This window comes from Vulpes vulpes, chromosome 14 (genome assembly GCF_048418805.1).
Source record: "Vulpes vulpes isolate BD-2025 chromosome 14, VulVul3, whole genome shotgun sequence".
In the NCBI taxonomy this organism is placed as follows: Eukaryota; Metazoa; Chordata; class Mammalia; order Carnivora; family Canidae; genus Vulpes; species Vulpes vulpes.
The window spans coordinates 44,874,041-44,896,763 of NC_132793.1; the positions used below are offsets into that span (position 1 = coordinate 44,874,041).

At 38.5% G+C, this 22,723-nt stretch overlaps 1 protein-coding gene across 9 annotated transcripts in view; it reads right to left on the reverse strand.

Annotated features, from left to right (window-relative positions):
* RALGAPA2 (Ral GTPase activating protein catalytic subunit alpha 2) overlaps nucleotides 1-22,723 on the reverse strand; it is a 320,348-nt gene that overhangs the window by 238,166 nt on the left and 59,459 nt on the right. For all 9 annotated transcript variants that reach the window (XR_011996989.1, XR_011996990.1, XM_072736512.1 and 6 more), the window contains 6 exons: nucleotides 15,562-15,605; nucleotides 12,789-12,966; nucleotides 11,844-11,959; nucleotides 8,488-8,626; nucleotides 6,561-6,760; nucleotides 73-300 (listed from right to left, as the gene is read on the reverse strand). Coding sequence is in view for 7 of the 9 variants with exons in the window: in XM_072736512.1 (XP_072592613.1) it covers nucleotides 73-300; nucleotides 6,561-6,760; nucleotides 8,488-8,626; nucleotides 11,844-11,959; nucleotides 12,789-12,966; nucleotides 15,562-15,605 (905 nt within the window). In the remaining 2 variants the exon portion in view is untranslated. The remainder of the gene's footprint in view (nucleotides 1-72; nucleotides 301-6,560; nucleotides 6,761-8,487; nucleotides 8,627-11,843; nucleotides 11,960-12,788; nucleotides 12,967-15,561; nucleotides 15,606-22,723) is intronic.

Genomic DNA, 22,723 nt, shown 5'->3' on the forward strand with positions numbered 1-22,723 from the left:
TATTTCTTGCAGGACTATGAGCAAAAGAACAAAATTCTCTTCAATTGCATGAACTTACACAAACAAACTAACCTGGCGAAAGACTTCGTTCACAAAGTTGACATAACCTCGCGTTGACAAGAGAATCCGCTGTACCATTTCATACACAGTGCGGTGCTCTTCCTCAATGCTACAAAGGCTGGAGTTGCTGAGTCTTCGGTCGGATAAGGTGCTGCTGTTGGAATGGTTTTTGTCCTGCTCTGCAGGCCCACCACCATCCAGCTCCGGCGCCCTCTCTTGACCCACACCACCACCAACAGTCTGGAAGAAAGTCATGACCACCTTTGAGTGAGCCTCTTCGATACTCAAGAATGTCTAGTGAAACTGAAGGCTTGCTTTATGTAAAAGAATCTGATTACTATCAACTTCAACGCCAGCTAGACACCAGCCCTGCTTGAAGCACAAGGGGCTCCAGAACCTGTACTTACCAGTTTTCCAATTCACCAGCTCAGTTACTTTAACAGGAAAATACTAAATTATTGTATGAAGGGAGGCTGTGAAATTTTATCAACCTAGAAACTTTAACTTACATTTGCAAAATCATAGAACAAATTGTGTTAATGAATTTATACTATGATCACCTTTGGGCTCTAAATTCAGCACTTACTCTATGGTCACAGAGATTTGAAAGTTCAGTGCATTTTTTGTGGCCACAATATTGGAAAGCATCATTTGGTTCACAAGACTTAGTGACACCTGATGAAAGAGTGTCTTGATCTTTAGAGGGTATTTTGTGAGAAGAATCTTGATCTGAATTTTATATTCAGAATCTCAAACTTAACTGAAATATTTACCAAATTTTAAATATTTAGAAGACTTTAAGAGCACAAAGAAATAAAATAATTCATGTGATGACTCACAAATTTTAATATGGATTTCTGCTCTCATCTATCTACCCATAGATTTAAAGGTTTCCTCCAAATATAACACATGTATAATTTTGCTTCGTTTTTGCAAATGCCACTATTATTTAAGTGTCAAAAAAGTATAATCCAAATACCATTAAAATTCTACCCACTGTGAATATTTTTTACAAAAAATGGTAAGATATGAGAGGTGCAAAATAGTAATTTCAGTAACTACCAAGAACAGTTTGAAAGCAGATACCCAAATAGCAATCTCTAGGGAAAATTAATGGAAGATTATATTTATAATAATTTTTCTCTTCATGCCTTAGCTATTAAGTCTGTGTGGCTTATCAAAGGCACTGTCATACTGTGAGATGAGTTGTCCTATAGAAATTATTTCATCCTTTTGATGCATCAACTATCTTCCATAGAAAAATAAAATTTTACTCATTTTACTGATATATATATATATATATATTTTAATATGTAAAGCATAGAGGTTAGATTAAGTCTAATGTCTCTTGTGGCTCAATAACCTATGACTTTTTTTTTATCAGTAACTCCCATCTTCCCCACAGGCCAAGAAAAAAAAGGAAAAAAAAAAAAAAACCATGTACATACTAAGCAAATCAAAAATGATCACAAATTCTATGACCCTCCTCTTCCCTTTGACCCACATGGAATACAGTGGAAGAGACCTGTGCCAGTTCCAGGCCCAGCTCCAATAGGCTGACAGTTACTACTTCCCATCTCTGGGAACCTTTGCTATTGGAGCTCTGAGCAGCCAAGGAAGAAGTCCAATAACCCTGCTACAGAGACTGCATGGAAGGGGAGGCCCAGCTGCACCCATCAAAGTAACAGGAATCTGAATAAAGTCATCCAGAGCCCTCTAGACCAACTAGCCTTGAACTAAAGACCACCACCCCCTGACCTCAGGTAATGCCGTATGAAGCACAAGAATTGCCCAACCAGATCTTGCCCAAATTTCTGATCCAAAGAGTATATAATGTGTAATATGACAAAACGGTTGTTTTAAGCCACCAAGTTTTGAAGTCATTAGATAACTAATTGGGTAACATAGCAATTAGGTAGCTAAAACAATATTAAGTAAAGAGGTATGTTTATGGGTTTTAGTGTCAATTAATGTTTATAGAACTGGTAAAAAAAAAAAAAAAGGTCACTGTTGAAATTTTAAAATCACCACTCTGCTTCTCTAAAGTGGGTTGAGGTACTTTTATTTCATACAAAAATGAATTACTAAGGACTAAATAATACTTCACGAAAACATTTTCAGCTGAAATGATACACCAAGAACAGTTTTGCTCAGGTTGATGCTGTTGTCAACACAGTATATGGGATGTAAGAGCAACTGTATTTTTGTTCTCCCATGAATATCTGTTATACCAGATTCTCCAAGTAGTAAGAAACTTTAGCCTAGAAGATATATTAATTCCTCTCCTCCCTGGTAAAAAATACTGTTGAAGGTATTAATTAGTTTTAGATCCAGAGGCAAATTCACTTTGGAAAAAAAAACACACCAAAAAATCCTCAAACATGATCTTTAAAATAATATTGGCAAAAGTGTAAACTCTATTTGGAAATAGCACTTAAAATATTGTTTTGAAGGGCTTTTACAAGAGCAATAAATCCTTTGAAAAGAGATTTTTGAATCAATTGACTTATAATATTCACTTTAAATAGGCAAAATTATATTAAATTTGAGATTACAAATAAAAACTTTCAGGAGGCTAGGATGCCTAGGTGGCTTAGCGGTTGAGCACCTGCCCCTGGCCCAGGGCGTAATCCCACCGTCTCAGGATCAAGTCCCACATCAGGCTCGCTGCCTGGAGCCTGCTATGCCTATGTCTCTGCCTTTCTCTCTGTGTCTTTTATGAATAAATAAATAAAATCTTTTTTTAAAAAAACTTTCAGGAGACAAATGAAATTATATGTGCTTTTATTCCTGCAACTCAGTCTCCAAAATGTAATATTCAATTGTTTAAATTGCTTTTTCTCATGCACAATGAAGATGAAGAGAGGAATGCAGCAGACACATGTGAGATGAGGTGGGAAACACTGCCATAAGGCATGGAAGGGAGCACAGGAGGCAACTGGTCAGCTGAATAACGACACCCCCCACCCCAAAGATGTCCATGCCTTAATCCCCAGAACCTCTGAGTATCTTACCTTACTTGGCAAATGGGATTTAGCAGGAGTTATTAAATTAAGGTGTGAGAGGGAAAGATAATCCTGGATTATCTGGGTGGTCCCAGTGTAATGACAAGGATCCATAAGGAGAAAGGAGGACCAGACATAGAAGGCAATGTGTAAATGGAAACAGGGAGGAAAGGTGATGTGATGAAGAGCCACAAGCCAGGGAATGGATTCTCCTCTAGAGCCTCCAAAAGGAACACAGACCTGCCAACACCTTGATTTTATCACACTGACACTGATTTTGGACTTCTGACTTCCAGAACTACAGGATAATAAATTTCTGTTGTTTCAAGCCACTGAAAGTTTGTGATTTGCTACAGTGGCACTATAAAACTACTATAACAACTCACTGTGAGGCATACTGAGAGTCTAAACAATGGCAGCAACCATTTTTAGGCAAGGCCATCTGCAGGGTGGTAGCCCTGGGCCTGGACAGCTATCTGCCCAGCATCCATTCCCCCACCCCAATGGAACCCCAATGCTCCCTGTGCCTCCTCCCCTGCAGCCCAGGTGATTCACAGGAAGCTGGCCCTATCCACAGTACCAACAAAGTGTTCTGTCTCTTGGAAGCCAGTTATGTGCCTCCTGGGTCATAGCCAGCTGTAAGTCAGTCAGTGCCTTGTTACTGTTCCAGAAGGTAACCTAGATTGTCCCAGACAAAAGGGAAGGGCTTTGTATTTCTGGGTTGTCTCTGAACATGAACAAGGAAGGCAGTGCCCCAGCTGTTGGCAGCCATGTTATATGTGGCAGGGAAGCCAAAAACAAAGTTGCCAGCGGGAAAGGGCAGAGTAGGGAAAACTAGCAAATCATGGAGAGAGTGTGAATAAACCATATGCGCTGCCAGCCCTGCCATGAGCTCCTTCTTTATGAGATTAAAATACTTCTTTTTTTTTTTTATCTTTAAGACAGTTTGAGTTACAGAGTTTTTTTCTGTTAGGATGATACAACCATCAGAACTGATTCAGGAGGTCAGACTTTTATAACACTAAGAAAATCAGATAATAAAAGTAGAGGACTCATAAGCGTGAATAACCAACTAAGGAAAAAAACTAGAATCTTGAATCAGTGGTTAGTTTGCTATTCTTGCCACTTCTCATCATCCAAATGTATTTTTCAAGAATGAGAAACTTACTTTCAATAAATATAGTGACAGTTTTCTGAAATTTTGAAACCAGGTAGGAAGAAGTCATAGCCTTTAAACAGACTGTTTTGAATGTCTTAACATTCACACAAGATACAATGTAAAATTTATCAAAGAGTGTGACTGAGTTTCTTATATGTGATTTCATACAAATTTTTGTCTACCTGATGATTTTTAGTTTTTGTTTATCTGATGGGTGAATAAAGGTCTCTCAACATGGCCAGAATCAACAGTGTTCCCTGGCTCATAGTGAAATCCAGGGCCATTTTTATTTCCTTTTCTGTGAACTTGTCTTTCATCTCCTTTTGTCTGTTTTCCAATTGGACTGTTTGTATTATCAATTTGTAGGCCCTCTCTACATACCAGAAGCATGAACTCCTTTAACAGCTTTGATGTTATAGATGCTTTTCACAGTCTGTTGCCTGCGTGTGGCTTTACTCGATCTTTTTACGTAAAAATCTTTTCAAAATTTTAAAATGAAGTGGAATCTCATTTTTTCTATGGCTTGTGGGTCTTATCCCTACCACTTCCCAAACTTATACCTTCCCCTAGATTATTTCCTAAATTCTTTATCATTTTGTTTTTATATCTAGGCCTTAAATCAATTTAGAAGTTAAATCAATCTGACATCTGCTTCCATGTGTAGCATGAAGCATGGTTCTGAAAAAGAGAGAGAAAGACCCATCAACAATTCTTTTAGCTCTCAGGGTTATAGATTAGATTTGATATTCAATGCTACTCTGTCCCACTTTCTAGAAGGAACTTGTAGTTTCTGTCTGGAACTTTGATAATTTCTTCTGAATCCCTGAAAGTCAAATAGATTTATGTCTGCTCAGGTTTTTTTGTCTGTTTAGCTAATTCTTCCTGGGACCTGAAGGCCTTTTTAGTCTAAGGCATGAGTTTTTTTGCTGAAAGAAAGTAAATTTTGCATTAGTTTAATTTCACATCTGATTTTTTCTCCTTTTGCCCTCATGATACTTGGAAGGTGGATCTGGACCTGACCTCTGCTCTTATTTATTCATTTCCGATTTCTAGCGCTTTGAATTTTTTCTCAGTGTTGTGGGATATTCCTTTGGAAAATCAATTTTGTTCTTCGCAGTGATCATTACCATCTCCATTTTACCTATTAAAATCTTAAACTAACGAACTTAAGGTTTTTTAAGGCTTTCTTTTTTTTAAAGATTTTTAAAATGTATTTGACAGAAAGAAAGAACACCCTTGATCAAGCACAAGCAGGGGGAGTGGCAGACAGAGGGAGAAACAAGCTCCCTGCTGAGCAGGAAGCCCGATGCAGGGCTCAATCTCAGGGCCCTGGGATCATGACCTGAGCCAAAGGCAGACGCTTAACCGACTGAGCCACCCAGGCACCCCAAAGCTTTCTTTTAAAAACTTCAGTAAGTCTTTTGTTGCTCTTACTACAATTGTATCCCCCTCAGATTTCTTTGAAAATAAGTTACTTTAGTTAGTTCTTATCAATGAGGCCACGTGCTCTGGACCTGCTTGGTGCTCCTCCATCAACAGGCTAATTGTCACTCAGGTGTGTGTACTCTTGAGTTCAGGCCTAGTCATGCTCTGGGAACTCCAGGGTATCAGCAAACCTGCTGTGAGTGGACCACATTTTCTGCATAAAACCATGTCCTTGCCATGAAGCACTTGCTCTCAAACTTCCCCAAGTGCTCCTGCTCTATGCAGTGCAAACTCCCTAAGCAACTCAGCCTGTTGGGAAAGCCCCATTTGTCTGTGACCAAGGCCCACAAGAGAGGGAAGATACACCATGGGCCCCACACAGAAAGAGGTCTTTCCTAAAGACCTCAGAGAGAGAGACAACCTTCCTTTCTCGGGATTCCATCATGGCACCCCAGAATCCTGAGATGCTCTTCTACTCCTTCCCCTGAGATCCCAAGAGGGCACTTGGCAGTCTCACAGGCCCTTCCCATGGCCCACCTGCATGACTTCTGAGGGCCTTCTTAGTGCTGAGGATTGGTAACAGCAACACAGGTCCCTGGTCTTATGCTCCGAGGTCACTGGTACTTGAGCAAAAGGGGGAAAATGAGAGGAAGCCAGGAGTGTGCGCACAACAGCCATCTTCTCAGAATGTCTCCTTAGCCCCCAAGGTTGCCTTGTCATGGCAATGTCAACAGAGCACTGCAAGTGCTACCTCAGAGCTCTCTCTGATACTTCAGCAATACAGACAGAGCCCACCAATAAAACCAATCCCTATAACTAACATCCTTTAAGAACCAAAAACCCTAAAAATTACTTTGGTATGTGTTAGTGAACTTTTACCTAAGTAAAAGATAAGAAGATGAATGACATACCTGTATAATTTTGGGTAGTACATCAACTCCATTTTTAGTGTTTTGTGTTGTAGTTAGATATTTTTTTTCCAAAAAGAAAGTTACAATCCATTTAATAAAAACAACACGAGCTGCCATGTATGGAATTTTTGTACTGTAAATGTTTTCACTGTCTCGAGTTGTAGTAATATACACTGGCTTTGGTCTCAAATGGGGGATGTCTGGAAGAAAAGAGAACATATGATTAGGATAGTGAGTGTAACCCCCACAAATGGCACAACTGGTTCAGTTTCTAACTAAGCAGATATATAATTGGTGTCTGAATAGCAAAATTAAAGAGCCAGAAATTATTTAAAATGACATCTTTTGGTAGACGTGCTTCTTTCTGATTCTGCCTTGCAATCTGACCAATATGGGACAGTAACTACTGTTACTGTTTGTTATAACTATGGCATACAGCTATGGAAGTACTCAGATAATAACTCTTTTTAACAAATTTGAGAAATGATATGAGATCATAATAAAAATCTTTTCACATACATTATAATTAAATTAATCTTGTTTTATGGCTGAAACAAATCTAAAAGCATCTTTGGACATTTTTCATCATTTAAGCTATTCTATTATTTTAATCATTTTAGGTATTTTAACATCCAATACTTCACTAATCAAATCCATGAGACTTTAGTTTTATATCCTCTTCCCTTTAGATGAATCCAAAGAATAGAATCAGCATAATCTACTTTATGTCTGAAAGAATTCATCTTTGAGGTATCAGATACCACCATTTTCAAAGAATTAATAAGAAGTCCCTTTCTCATTCTTTAAACTCCATAATCAATACCAAAAAAGTTACACAGTATTAGATTTGAGAACATGCAACTTGCTGCATGTTCACCTCTCTTACTAACTTTTTACATACCTGGAGGTACTTACATGAGGCAGACAAGTTCTCAACAAATAACTTTTAATTTCAGCATATTAAAGTATACTGTGTTTTTCACAGTGAATATAGACTATAAAATCAGAAACAAATTCTGAAAAAAAATATCTACATATATATAGCTAACAAAATACATATCTAGCCCAGCCCCAGTACCTCTAAAGGTTAGTATTTCTACATCTTTCAAAATGCACCAAGCTTCTGCTGTTTCCCCCTTATCCAAACATACACGTGTGCGTGTGTGCGTGTTTATGTGTATAAATACCCAAAGACAATTAAATTAGTCCACATTCCCCAGATGGATTAATGTCTGTTGTGACCTCTTCCCCTCCAAAATTGTTCCTGATTATTCATTTTAACTAATTTCACTACTTTAAAATAATAAGGAGAGGAAAATTTGCCTTCCCCACCCCCACTTCTCTGCCACCAATCTAAGGGGTGTGAGCCTTCATTTTTCATACAAGAAAAACTTTAGCAGCTAAATTAGAAATTCCATTATGTTTCCTTCCTTTCTGAGGCTTACTGTCCATAGGTTGCCCAGTTGCCCAAACATCAGCATCTGTTGGATGAAAGATCCAGTATAAAAGAAAGGGCCTACTGTGGGCAGCTATGTGACCTAGGCTGGCCTGCCTCGCCACTGAGCAAGGTCTGGAGTCATCACACCCTACCATTCATAAGAGGAAATGCAAGTTTTATTTTAACATTAAAATATTTTAAATATTACTACACCGAAAAATCATGACACATGTCAAATTTTTTCTGATTACAGAAGCCACAGTTCCCCTTTATCGCTATAAGTTGAGGTACCCCTTAGTCTGTACAAATAGGTAAAGTCATCTATTAGGAAATAATTTATTAGGAAACCTTAAACCTCCTACAATAATGTTACCATTAAATTTAGGAATAAAATGACTATTTTACTTAAAAATAATCAAAGGTCACTTTGAAAGAGACTGGACAGCTTCCCTGTGGACATCCTCTAGACATTGTGCAATCAGTACTTACCAAGTATGGGTTTGTAGATGTTTGTTAACTTAGTAAATGATGGAAATAAATGAGGAAGATAATACTTTCGAAACAATGTAAAAAGAAATTTAAAACCAGTATCTTGATTCTCCTTATTCTTCCACTCCAAGCTTGCAGCCTTTGGATAATATGTGGGAAAGAACATATGTACATTTACATTTCAACTTAATGTACACTAAACTGAAATGCTGTTATCTTATTAAAATTCCTACCCTAAATTAAAAAAAAAAAACTTGACCAAGTTAACAATCACATAATGAAATCATGTCTTAAAAATCAAATGATGAGAAAAATGAATACTTCAAAATACAATGGTAACCATGTTAAAGACGTTTTTACTATTTTTAAAAAGTCACCCAATGGTATGTTTCTAACCTTGCTCTACTCATCATTCCTATATTTTTTCCACATGTTCTCTATAATGATTTAACATTCCTTCTGCCCTTAAAACATTAAGTCAGATGTAATGTGGTACTTTAAAAAAAAAAAAAAACTGGAAAAGGGCCATTTATAATAATCAGGAATTAAGGAAATAATCCCTTACAAGGATTTCATCTAATGTTACCTACATGAAAAATCAGTATCATCAGAAGGCAAAGGTACAGAATCTTGGAAAGTGTACTGTCCTTATTAAAAGCAACCCAAGAGCTAAGATAAGCAGATCTACCAGTCCAGCTACACTTGTCACCGGTTCTTGATACTTGTTAAAACACAGCACTCTGAAGCAAAGCTTTCCAACTTCCTTCATGACACAGCCCACTTAGAAAATTGAAACATCTGTGCAGCATCTGAGTTCAAGGGATGAGGGGCTTTGGCTGCCCTAGGGGCAGAGGGGCTCCGTGTCAGTAACCTGTCAGAAGTTCTCAGGGGTAAGCTAAGGGAGAAACTTGCTCTGAGGACTCAGTAGAAAGAAGGGAGGGAAGGAGAGGGGGATGAGCATGCACAAACAATTCTGCACATGATTCAGGGGTTTCACAGTCTCCATAAAAATCCCTACCCTATATCACCAGCATCCTTCCTCCAGTGGGATTCTGAGAATTATGTGACATCTGAAGTTGCACGGCTCCTTACTGACACATCTAGAATGAGACTGAAGTGCCCCAACACATCAAACTTCTCAATATTTCATGCTGATCTCCAGGGACAGATGGAATGCCCTACCACTTCTGAGCAGATGGAGTTAGAGATGCAGGTGGAATGGGCCAACAGGGCCACAATGTGCAGCTTCCAGAAGACAACACGATACCACAGTCTGCTCTCAGGATTCTGGAGTCCTTGTGTTTCTAGTATAGGCTAAAGGAAATGGGAGAGGAGAGCAGACAAGATCGCCCTATAGGACAGAGTAGTCAGAAAGGGAGGTAAGTACTGAATCTTGAGGAACAGCAGAGAGAAACAAAACAGTCCCCTAAAGAAAACTGGTAAGAAGAAAGGGAGGAAGGGATCCCTGGGTGGCGCAGCGGTTTGGCGCCTGCCTTTGGCCCAGGGCGTGATCCTGGAGACTCGGGATCGAATCCCACATCAGGCTCCCGGTGCACGGAGCCTGCTTCTCCCTCTGCCTATGTCTCTGCCTCTCTCTCTCTCACTGTGTGCCTATCATAAATAAATAAAATAATTAAAAAAAAAAAAAGAAAGGGAGAAAGAGAGAAGGAAGAAAACACTATGGGGGGAGAGACTATCATGAAGAAAGTATAGTCACTGTTGGATCATTTGAAAGATTAAGTAAGGCAAAAACTAAAGTGTCCTTTCTCTGCACTTGACCACTCAACCTCCTTCATGGCCTTGGGCCTCCATCTTAGCAGTAACAGGGCAGAGGCAGGCAGCAGTGAGTGTTGGATGAGGAAGTGGACCGACCAGATATTAGAATGTCAACAAACTTGGTTGTGGAGGACACAGAGACTGGACAGAGAGTTCCCAGGAAGAACTCAGGACTAGGGACAAGAAAAGTGTTCATGAGAGAAAAGAATTCAGTGGTGTGGTTTTTTTTTTTCTCTGAACCATATCAGAAATGTAGACTAGGAGACAGGGATCACCTACTGATCATTAGTTATGAAACTAATGATATTAACTCTGTGTTCAGTTAGTAAACATCAGAGAGAAGGACATGTGACATCAAGGTGGCCTGTGCTGATAGCACAAAGAGATACCTCCGTATGCTTCTGTCCACATCTTCCTGCCTGCTCTGCCTGTTCCTCATCTGCCCGCACAGCTCTGAGCCTACCTCCTCCTCCATCCTGCCTTGCTAGCACAGAAACAGGGTCAGGAAGGAACAAAGAGGCAAAAATAGGTTAATATACTATGAGATAACAGAAAATACATATGGTCTCTGCTCTCACTTCCTTGCATAGAGCCCCTAAAACCCTTGTAATTTCCTAAGTGATAAGGGCACTGGGAACATCTTTTGTTCTAATAAAACAACTCTGGGTGGGCTCCCAGAGGACTCCTAAAAGCTGGTCACCAGAAAGACCACGCCATGATTAGAACTTGGAATTTTCAGCACCTCCACCCCAACTCCTCCATTCCTCTAGAGAGGGTAGAGGGGCTGGAGACGGTATATGTCTATGTGAGGCAGCCTTACATAAAAATCCCAGTAGCAGGGGTTTCAGGGAGCTTCCAGGTGAGTAAAGATATCCGTGTGCCAGGAAGGTGATGAACCCCAACTCAGGGGCTTGGGCCCTCCCAGACTGTGCCCTTTGTGTCTCTTCATTAGTCTGTCCATCTGTATCCTTTATCATATCCTTTAATAACCTGGTAAATGAAAACAAATGTTTCCCAGTGTTCTGTGAGCCACTCTAGCAAATCAGTTGAACCTGAGGAAGAGTTGTGGGAACCTCTGATTTGTAGCCAAGTTGTACAGAAGCTGTGGGTAACCTGGGGCCCTCCTACTTGTGACGGGTACCTGAATGTGATGAAACAGTCTCATGGGACTGAGCCCTTAACCTGTGGGATCTGATGCCATCTCCAGGCAGACGGTGTCAAAGCTGAGTTAAGCTACAGGACACCCTGCTGGTGTTGCAGAGTCACCTGGTGGCAGGAAAAACCCATACACTCGGGAACCACTAGTGTCAGAAGTGAAGTGTTCCGTGTGAATGTGGTAATAATATGAAAGTAGATGGAGAACTGAGTTTTTTCCTTTACATACGCACTCAAACAAAACAGTACGTATGCCAGGTCTTTACTGATGTCATCTGGCACATATCTATTTCTAGTGGTGTATCATCTCCTCAAAGAAAAAGCAAAGATAGAAAATATGGATGAGCAGGAAGAAAAGAAGCCATGTTTTCTCTTTCCCACTGAGAGTAAGATCTTTACTGAGCTATCCACGATTTTGCTCTTACCTGAATAACCATATACTTCAACAGTATTTGAAGAAAAAAGCATGTTTGGTCCTCAGCAATCTTTTCCCCTGATATGGCTGGCAGTAGTGGAGTGATTTCTTCTGGATATATCTTTGCTGCAGAATGGAAAACAAGGAGAGCTCTTTCACCACAGTTAAAAGGGTTGTTTTTTTTTTTTGTTTTTGTTTTTTTTTTGTTTTTTTAATGGCCTCTATTAGAATACATCTATCCCTCCACTGGAACTGGCTCACACTATACTCCAGGTCAGTGTGCATCAAGGGTTTAGAAATACTGTGTAAATGTCCATGAAGCCACCTCTCTCTCTGAACCATTCTTTTCTCTTTCAAATTCTGCTTTGGTCAGCCTAAGATCAAGTGACTGCCACTGAGCAATAAAGTGATATGCATTAATAAATCAATGGCCCTAACCGGCAAGTTTCTTGAAAACTCACAGGATATAACTGGCTGCCATTAATACTCCCAGGAGGCCACTACTGTCCCTCCATGAATGCTGCATGAAAATACACAGCTGGCAAAAAAGAGCCTGGGTGAGCAGACCAATGTCCACTCATGAAACAATCATGATGAGGACAATGAACAGTAGTTCTGGATGGCAGATTTAAATGTCATTAACAGCCATTAAAACACTCCAGACGCACCATGTGTCTCTATTTCCTGCTATTGCCAACATCTGTCCGCTCCCTTCCATTCCTGTTTCCACTACTTCAGTAAATTTCTCCTGTCACCATTTCATATAAGACAGGCTCTGATAACTTCAATTCTAATGTCTGTAAGACTTCACTGTGAATAACAGATAGTAATTCCTCCTCCAAACAAACCCATCTATGAAATAAAGATTTCTATTCAAGGTAATGACAAACAAAGGAATTCCTCAATGTAACTTCAAGAATCATTTCAACCTGTAAGGTCTGCTAATGTTACTCACCATCCGCTACACTAGGGCTAGGATTGATGAGTGTCTCCAGCGTACAGGGCCCTCGGGATGACATGATCGCTGGGAAACCAGGCACGAGGCAAGCAAAAATTAGCACCTGCTCTTCTGCACAGTTTGTCTGAAGTGCTTGAAGCCACAGAAGAAACAGCCTGATTCCTTCACATCTTATCTAAAAATAAAATTAAAGGCAACAAAATTAAACACTGACATGTTTACACAGAGATGTACTGCAATGCAGAATCGGTTCTGAGAAAGTAAAACTAGAAGTTAAAGGTACTGTTAAATTACTACACCAGGTCCCTTTAGTGACAAATAAGCAGGCATGCTGCAATAAGCACAAAGGTTAAGAGCTGGGGGCTGGAGCCTCAGTGACTGGGTTAGAATGCAAGTTCTACTACTTGATGGCTTAGCTATGGCCAGTGGAGAACCACTTAACTTCTCTATGCATTAGTCTCCCCCTCTGTAAAATAGGGATGATAACAAAATGTACCACAAGGTACTGGTACAGGGTTAAATGAGTTACAACAGTACCCATAACATTAATAGTCAATTATCCACAAAAATAATACAAAGATCATCTTTCTCCAGATTTACACTGTGCTTTGAATAGAGTTTTTGTCATGTCTCTACAATATGCACATGTATAATGAATGTAATGTTCCTGAAAAATCTTAGAACTAAATCAGACCTTGAAGACCTGGCTCAATGGGACAGGGTAGCTCTCCAGCTTCCCTGCCTTATGTCCCTACGAGGCTCTCTCCAACAGCTTCCCTGTGCTCTGAACGACCAGCACTACTTGGTAGGATACATCAATACAGGCAGACGGGCCCTTTGTCCTCTTCTACACGTACTTTCAGCTCCATCCCATTCCTAGAATTCATAAAACACAGGTACGCAATTGTTTCTATCTTCCTAAATGGCTGAAAAGATAACACCAATAAAAATAAGGAAAAGAGATGAAAAACCTCTCATATGAAGCTGAAAGGTACAGTGAGCTCCAAATGTAGGTAACTGAGAGACTGCCTGATCTCTCAACTACACCAAGGTGGTGCAGATTCCTTAAGCTTAAGGGTTTAAGCCAAACATGAGGCTCTGCAGGAAAGCCAAAAGAAGGGAAGGGAAGGGAAAGGAAGAGGAGAAAAGAAGGGAGAGGAGGGAGGTTGGAGGTAGAGGAGGAGGGGGATAGAAGGAGGGAAAGGAAGGGTAAGGAAGGGGAATAGAGGGGAAGGGAGGGGAAGGAGGGGAAGGGAGGGGAAGGTAGGGAAAGAGCAAGCTTAGCTGACTCCCCAAAGAAGCCAAACACACCAAGACAGATACCCTGTCTGGAGATAGTTCTACTCTATCAACAGTGGATTCCAGGACACACTCTCAGACATGCCCATGGACACACCACTGCTGTGCACAAACCTTCATGACCACTCACACCCGTCCTCCTCTCCCCAAGCAGGCAAAATAAGTGGTGGCACTGCTGAATACACAATAGACAAAAAAAAAATGACATGGCTCTATGTATATCTAACCAAATTATATTAAATTTAACAGGAGGAAAGTTTCTATAAAATTATATCATGCCTCCAACTTTTTATGTTAACTATATTTAAGTTAATAATAATAATAATAATATATATATATATATATATATATAGCCAGTAATAAACCTGAGGTCACAACCTGGTAATTTTTAACTGTAAGATTATTAATATTAAAATAGGAAGGATAAAATATGGAATCTATTGTGAAGCTAGGAATAGCTCACCTCCCTTTTTCAATATGTAAGAGATACTTAACAGCAAATTTAAGTGGCTAAGAGTGTTTAGACTGGTATAAAATAAAAAATATATGGGGAACTTATTAAAAGCACATACATAACTTGATTAGCTACAAGTGAATTACCTTCCATAAAATACATATTCCAGGCTGGCTTCTCTTGCCATTTATGTTTTAGGGTCATCTTATCTAGCATCAAATGTTATATATCATCATAAAAGGTATGTTCATTTTTAAAGAAGCCAAAGGTAACCTGAAGTACAAGATCAATCTGCAGCAAACAAATAAGTAAAATATTAAGAGTAAGGCTCTGCTGCTCTTCCCCCAACAATGGTTCTCAAAACCAGCAAAAATAATTCAGATGCAACTATAATTTTAACAAGATTACTGAGGTGAACAGAATTCAGCACATTAACTCTGAAGCTTGGAGAGGAACTGGTTCAACCCCTTCCCTTTCCTGATGATAAAACTAGAGCAGTTAGTGCCTTGGCAATGGTTCCCTGACTACACAGCAGAATCAAAATTAGAAATCTGAATTCCAAACTCTGAATCGCAAGGTCTTTCTCTGAATAGTATCTAAAATGTATATCACAGTAAGTTATGATGTAAGAACAAAAATTCTAACAATATTTGCCATATAATTTTTTTTAAGATTTTATTTATTCATGAGAGACACACACAGAGAGGCAGACATAGACTGAGGGAAAAGCAGGCTCCCTGTAAGGAGCCCGATGCAGGACTTGATCCCAGATCCCAGGATCACACCCTGAGCCAAAGGCAGCCGCGCAAGCACTGAGCCACCCAGGCGTCCCGCCATATAATTTTCAATTAAAAATAAAAAGTTAAAAAAATAAATAAATAAAATAAAAATAAAAAATAAAAAGTTGAGTGGTTTTTAAAATTTTTTCCCCAAAATAGCCTAATTTTGTCACTTTATGGCATTAATAAATTTAAGAACAATGCAAGATGCCATTGCACATTCACCTAAAATAAATACCTTAATAGAATTTCCAGTGTGTAGAAGCTTCTTTAAAGTTGAGCCTGGAAGTTTAAAACACTGAGTTAGAAATAAAGTATATAAATTTACACCCACACACAAGAAAACCTCAGAATGTATATTTTAAAAGATTAGTTTTGGAAAGGAAATATTTGCTAATGACAAAAGATACAATTTTTAAAAAATAAAACTGACCTTCAGAAACAAAGCAATGTAACAGGAGAGATATCTTTAAGATGAAAGTACTTTAAATATGAATGAACTTCTTCAAAACTCTTAAAAGAGTCAAAATGACTGATATTAAAGTAACATATATGCCCACAGTGGATTATGTGTAAATATCTCATCATGCATAATATATATCATTTTTTCTAATTTCTAAAGGTAAAAATAAAACTACTACTCACAAAACATTTTTATAAGAATATTTTGCAAATATTCAAGACAGTGTGTTTCTCTCTTTTCAGTGACAATCACATTTAGGGGTTCAGTCCATCAAGAAGTCCTCTAGCAGAAACTTTGGTCATTGTCAAGGAGAAGGAATCAAAGTTTACTCAGAACTACACCAGTCAACTACAAAAACTTTGGTGCTGCAGCCCACTTCAATTAGAAAAGTTTCTCTTATGAGGATGGAAATATATTACCTACATTCTATAAATATGTTCATATCTTAGTATGGAGATGGCTTGGCAACCCCACCTAAATATCAGATGTAGGCTCTAAATGGGATCTTAACCTCAAAGAAGGAAGTAATCTTTAAAAATAAAAATATATTGGAAGTTGGGCAACAGAACCTTTCCTCCCAAATTTTTCTGGGAAAAAAATTATATAGATCTGATTCGAAGTTTTATGCAATAATTAAAACCTGGACATCAAATAACATTTACTCCACCACTGTATTTCAAAGAGATGTTCCACCAAGAAATAGGGCTAGTCTCAACAAATTTCCACAGGTCATATTTATGTGGATATAGATACATGCGTGTTAGTTAAATGCATACAATTTTTTAACTGCTGTGCTATTTATAACACTCAACACTGGGGCTTAGTGGAAATGACTACATTACAGCATTAAATCACCAACAGTTTGTGAATAAGTAAGGGAAGTCAAAGTACCCTCTTCCCTCTACTTCTCCTGTCACCAAACCATATCCAGTAATTTTTGGTCTATCATCAGCCTATACTGGGCTAAGCTCTCTCACAGCCACGGTTCAAGCATCTGTTCCCATGGGAGTGTTTTATCCCACACCTCCCCTTAATCTGGGGCCTGTCTCTGGCTTCCATGTTCATCCATTCTTAGACAAAGTCTGGTATGCCTCCGTTTACTTTTATTTTTTTATTTTTTAAAAAATACTTTTTTTTTTTTATTCATGAAAGACACAGAAAGGCAGAGACATAGGCAGAGGAAGAAGCAGGTTCCCTGTGGGAAGCCTGATGCAGGACTCAATTCCAGGACCCCAGGATCACGACCTGAGCCAAAGGCAGACACTCAACCACTGGAGCCACCCAGGTACTCCTGGTGTGCTTCAGTTTAATATTGGCTTAATTTGCCCATGAGGACCTCATGTGGTTGGCAGGGTCAACAGACACTCCACTTCCCAAGAAATCTGAGATAAAGTCTGCACACACAGCTCTCTTCCCAGACATCTGGGAAATCCTTTATCTTGAAACACATTCTTGGAAACACTTTCTCCTGGTCATTGCGTGTGACCACTGGGGCTTATCAGCCCTTTCTCTTCTTTGAATGGGTCCACAGTTTTACTTTTAACATCTGATCTACCCATAGCTGCCTATATCCACTCATTTCTACACAGAGAGAAGAAAAACACTTACAGAAAGGATAGCCTTTACAAAAAGACATACAGAATGTCTCACCCATTTCTGCCAATAGCCCTTGACATTTTTTAAAAATTAACCTGGCAATTTGTGAGAAGAGCAATAGAAAACTAGTACATATATATTTGATCTATCCCGTCTTGTTGTATTCAGAAACTCTTGTACATGTGAAGCAGTACAGCTTGGCAGATACAAGCCAGAAGTCAGACTTGCTAGGATTCAAATCTAGGCTCTGCACTTACTGTTTAACCTGAGTCAGTTACTTAATCTCACCATGCCTGAGTTTTCTCATCTGTTAAATGGGATACTAACAGTGCCTACCATAGTGGATTATTGATGAAGTTTAAATGAGTTAATATATACAAATGCTTAGAACAGTATCTGGTACATGAAAAGCATATTTTCCCTAAAAGATAAGGCATCAATTATTCTCTAAGGCACTCTTTTAATTTTTTAAATTCATTCCTTATTTTATTTTAAAGAGGCTCCATGCCCAAACTTGGGGCTTGACCTCACAACCCTAAAATCAAGACCTGAGCTAAGATCAAGAGTCTGACCCACTTAACTCACGGAGCCACTCCACCCAGGTGCCTACTAAGTCACTCTTTTTAAATATGAACATTATAAAGAAGATTTGTACAGTAGGGGCACATAGCATAGTATTTCAATATGAAAATAGGTAATAAATACATGAGAGCATTGCCTGGCCACTTTAGGTATTTCTTAAGGTCCTAAGTTCACAAAGATATTGCTACTGTAACTACCATAATGAAATACTTTTCATTTTAATTTCAAAAAGTTTCTATGTATCATACTTACTTGGACTTTTAAATACCACCCACACTATGATTATACTCATCTTTAACTCTTTTAGGTGCCTCTTCAACCCTACTGGTTGTCACTGTATTGATTCATGTGAGGAGAAGATGAATAAATGAGTAAATAAAATCTATTAGTTGGACTGATTCTATGAACTTCTAACTTCTATTCGCTAACTTGTATTTTATAATACAAGTTATTCTTAGAATACAAATATTCTTTGAATGTGAGTCTTACTGCTTTTAAGAAAGACTGGATTTAGGATGAGAAGAGTAAGGAGGAGAGGAGTCTAGACAAGACTTAAGGGGGCACCAAAAACTGAGTAATCAAAATAAATAATATTTTAATACATTTTAATTTTTAATTTCTAAATCAAAATAAATAATATTTTAATACATTTTAATTTATTAAAATTAATAAATCAAAATAAATAATTTAATTAATCAAAATAAATAATATTTTAATACATTTTAATTTTTAATTTCTAAAAATCAATTATTGCAATTAATGCAAAAAATCCATGATGAACATTACTGGTCAGTAAGTACCAGTGTTCAGCTGAGGCGTACTGGAGCCTATGGTAAAAGGAAAAATGTATACCACTCTAGATATGCTTTTGTGTATTTTTAATGGTTAATTTTTTTCCAGAACACTTAAGCATTGAAAAACTATTGCAAAAAACAAAAAGCTCAATACTGAACAATCAAAAAGTATAAAGCTCATCATTAGTTTAAATATTTTGTTTTATAACACAGAATATATCATAATTTCACTTTCCTAGCTTTAATGGAACAAATTCAGCAAGATTTTCAAAATCTTCTTTGCTTATCTCCTTTTTCAATTGTGAGAACTGCAATGCTTGACCATTTCTCCTGACAAAATAACAATCTTGTAGATATCTTTTTAAGGCCACTAGTTCACAAAGATAATTCTAACCTAACTATTATAAAATGGATTCTTACTTAGTTTTAATTTTTTAAAAACTGTCTCTGTATATCATGCGTCAAACCAATTAATAAGCAAAGGCAGGATACCACACCAGGGAAGGTACAAGAACACAGAGAAATACCCTTTGGGGTGCTGATGTGCAAGATGCACTGAAAACTGCCAGTGGAACAGGAACACAGAACTTTCGGGCACTACAGTGTCTATAATAAGAACACAGGAGAAGGAGTTCCTGGAGGAATTTGAAATTAATCTCAAAAGGAATCAGGGACCTAAATGTGAAACATATTAATTACAGAATTTCTAGATGAAAACATAGAAGATCTTTGTGATCTTGGGTTAGGCAAAGATTCCTTAGGACACCAAAAGAACAATCCATAAGAGAAAAATTGATAAACTGGACTTCATCAAAATTAAAAACTTTTTTTACTCTTTGAAGGACATAACTAAGGGAATAAAAAGACAAGTTAGAGATGGGGAGAAAATATTCCCAAGTCACATATCTGATAAGGCACTTAAATCTGGAATATGTACAGAACTTTTAAAATTCAATGTTGAGAAGACAAATCAATCCAAAAAAATGGTCAATCAATTCAAACATATACACTGCCAAAGACATACAGATGGCAAATAGCACATGAAAGATGCTCGAGATCATTAGTCACTAGAGAAATGCAAATTAAAACCACAATAAGATATCACTTCCATTAAAATAAAAGGACTGATCATACTAAGTGTCAATGAGAATGTAAAGGGACTACAAGTCTCATACTGTTGGTAAGAATGTCAACCACTATGGGAAGTAGTCTGCAGTTAAACATATAACTTTATATTATTTAGCCATTCCATTCTCAAGAGAGAGGAAAGCACATGTGCACATAAAGGCTTGTTTAAAGAAGCTTCATTTATATCCAAATACTATATCCAAATAATATTTATATCCAAATCCAAAAACAGCCCAAATGCCCATCAGTAAGTGATTGGATACACAAACTATGATATATCTATACAATGGAATATCATACTACTCAGAAATAAACTATTAATATATGCATCAACACAGAAGAATCTCAAAATAATTGTATTGAGTGAAAGAAGCCAAACAAAGAGTACACACTGCATGATTCTACTTCTTTAAGATTCCAGAAAATCAAATTAATCTATAATGACCAAAAAGTAGATGAGCAGTTACCTCGGGACCGGGTAAAGGGGTGGGAGAAGGGCACGAGGAAACCTTTGGGGATGATGGCTATGTTCATTATCTTGATTGTAGTAATGATTTCACAAGTATACTACCTATATCGAAACTTCTCAAAACTAACATTATCTACAAATAGTTTATTGTATGTCAATTATAATCCCCCCAAAGAGCTGCTTTTTTAAAAAGAAGAAACAGAGCATATGGCCTGAAGTGACTAAGTGAAAGAAAGATCAGGAAGACAGAGGTGTGCTCAGATTCAGGTCTGCATGATGACAAGTGTACAGAGTCAGGAAGCCACAGAGGGTGAGGGATCGAGGAGGTAATGGGTAACTTGGCATGAAGGGAAAGAACTGGGAGATAGCTTTTTTAAAAAAAGGGGGGGGGGGAAGGTAAGCTGGAGATCAGAAGACATGGTGGCAACAAGGGACAAGGCATAGTCAAGGGAGAGGTTTCCACAGAGGGGGTGTGGAGGAGGTTTGGAATGGGCCTTGGAGAAAAGAAAGACCATGATTTCATTCCCACAGCCTTGAGAGAGACAAAGAAACCTGAGAGAAAAGCCACCAAGAGGTGACACCAAGAGGCTGAGGCTCTAGGGCTGTGGCTTAACCCTCTAAGAGGATTTCTAGAGGGCTGAGTACAAAGTGGGAAGGAGGGCTAGAAATGCAGGGCAATGATGATGAAAGCACCCCAGAGAGGAGCCTGGGAAGACACAAAATGGGCCAAAGGGGAATTAGGCTCAGCCATCCCCTGGTGGACACAAAGGCATGCAGGGTAGGGACCTTGCAGCTTAGCCTGGCTGCAATGCACCTCTGAGGGAGTCCTAGTGTAAGGTGCACAGGAGACCTTGTTTCCTCGGGTAGAGAAAGCTGTGGTGTCCTGACTATGAGGGACCCAGAGAAGGCTATCAGGCTCGGGGTCCCAAGGAGTAGTTAGAGCTCAATGAGCTGTAGAAACTTTGAGAAATAAGGCTGCTTGGAGGTTGTGTTCACATCCCAAGCACTGTCAGGACACAGGGTAGCCCAAGGCATAAAGCAAGGGATACTCTTAAAAAGTCATAAACCAATCTGTAGTTTAATAAGGCATTGTTTCTTATATCATCTGTAAGAAGCTGGTTGAGCAAACTAGATTAATAATGACTCATACAAAAAAACACATATGTGGTACTGTGTGAATTTTCCACCACTTGAGCCCACTCCTTTAAGTCCAAGGGCTATTTATTTTGAACACTTTTGATATAAAACATCTCTAGTACAAAATAAAACCTTCCACTCACTCAACAAACATTTATTGCATATAGGCACAGCCCTATACACTGAATGGAACAGGAAATCTGCTCCCTAGAAGCTCATGAGCAGTAAACCCTCTTAAAGTGAACACAGATAACTTGAGTTCTGTACTGATAATGCATGGGCACAAGGAAAAGGGCCACAGCCTGCCCCTGCAGCAAATATCCTTGGTTTACTGATGTGCCATTCTTTGTCATCTCCTCGCATCCTGTCGGCTCTCATTATTACAGAAATAAAGCTTCAAGTGGCCACCCTATCTACCATGATTTATTGGTCTAAAACTGACTTTAGGAAAAATCTTCCCATTTGTAATTAATAATGGGAATTTACAATTGAGTAGCAGGTTGGCATATATCACAGTTGGTGAGTTGGTGAGTATTTTGTTGCCACTTCCCTAATCTTTTTACTCTCTAACCCTCACTTGAGGCAGTATCTCTAGATGCCTGGAATAATGGATGGTGTTCATTTCACATTACAAAACGTAGAGTTCATATAGGCTTCCTCATTCAATGGCTTATATATAGCAAGGAACCAGCCATAAAATCCTTAAGCAAAGAGAAACTTACAGAGTATTAACTCCCTCCAAAACCAGCTTTGAGAGAAACCGAACCTCTCTCTTTGCTACTGACAAAACAAGATGGCAGATAATATACAGACTTCAAACATTGTGGCAGTTGATATTTCAAATTAATTTCTTCTTTCTCTGTATAAAACCTGGCATCTAGAGATGGTTGAGAACTTTTTTAAGACTTGCAGAATATAGGAGTTGCTCTTATTTTAGGTTTCTATACACTAAGGGGCATTATTTGTAGTGTGGGGCAGGAAGCATACCCAATCAGTGCTGTGTAAATCCAGCTTCAAGGCTCGGACCCAGTACTTTGGCCACTACTAGCCACAATAACATTTTATTAAGAAGTTTATACAGTAGTATTCTTCATTTTAGATACAAAATATTATTATATATACAGGTTATAAAACAGCTAAAATAAGGAATATTAGGTACCTAGAATGCCTGACACCAACTATTGATAAGCTTCTTGTCCTAGCCTCAAGGGGTTTTGCAGAAATCAAGACA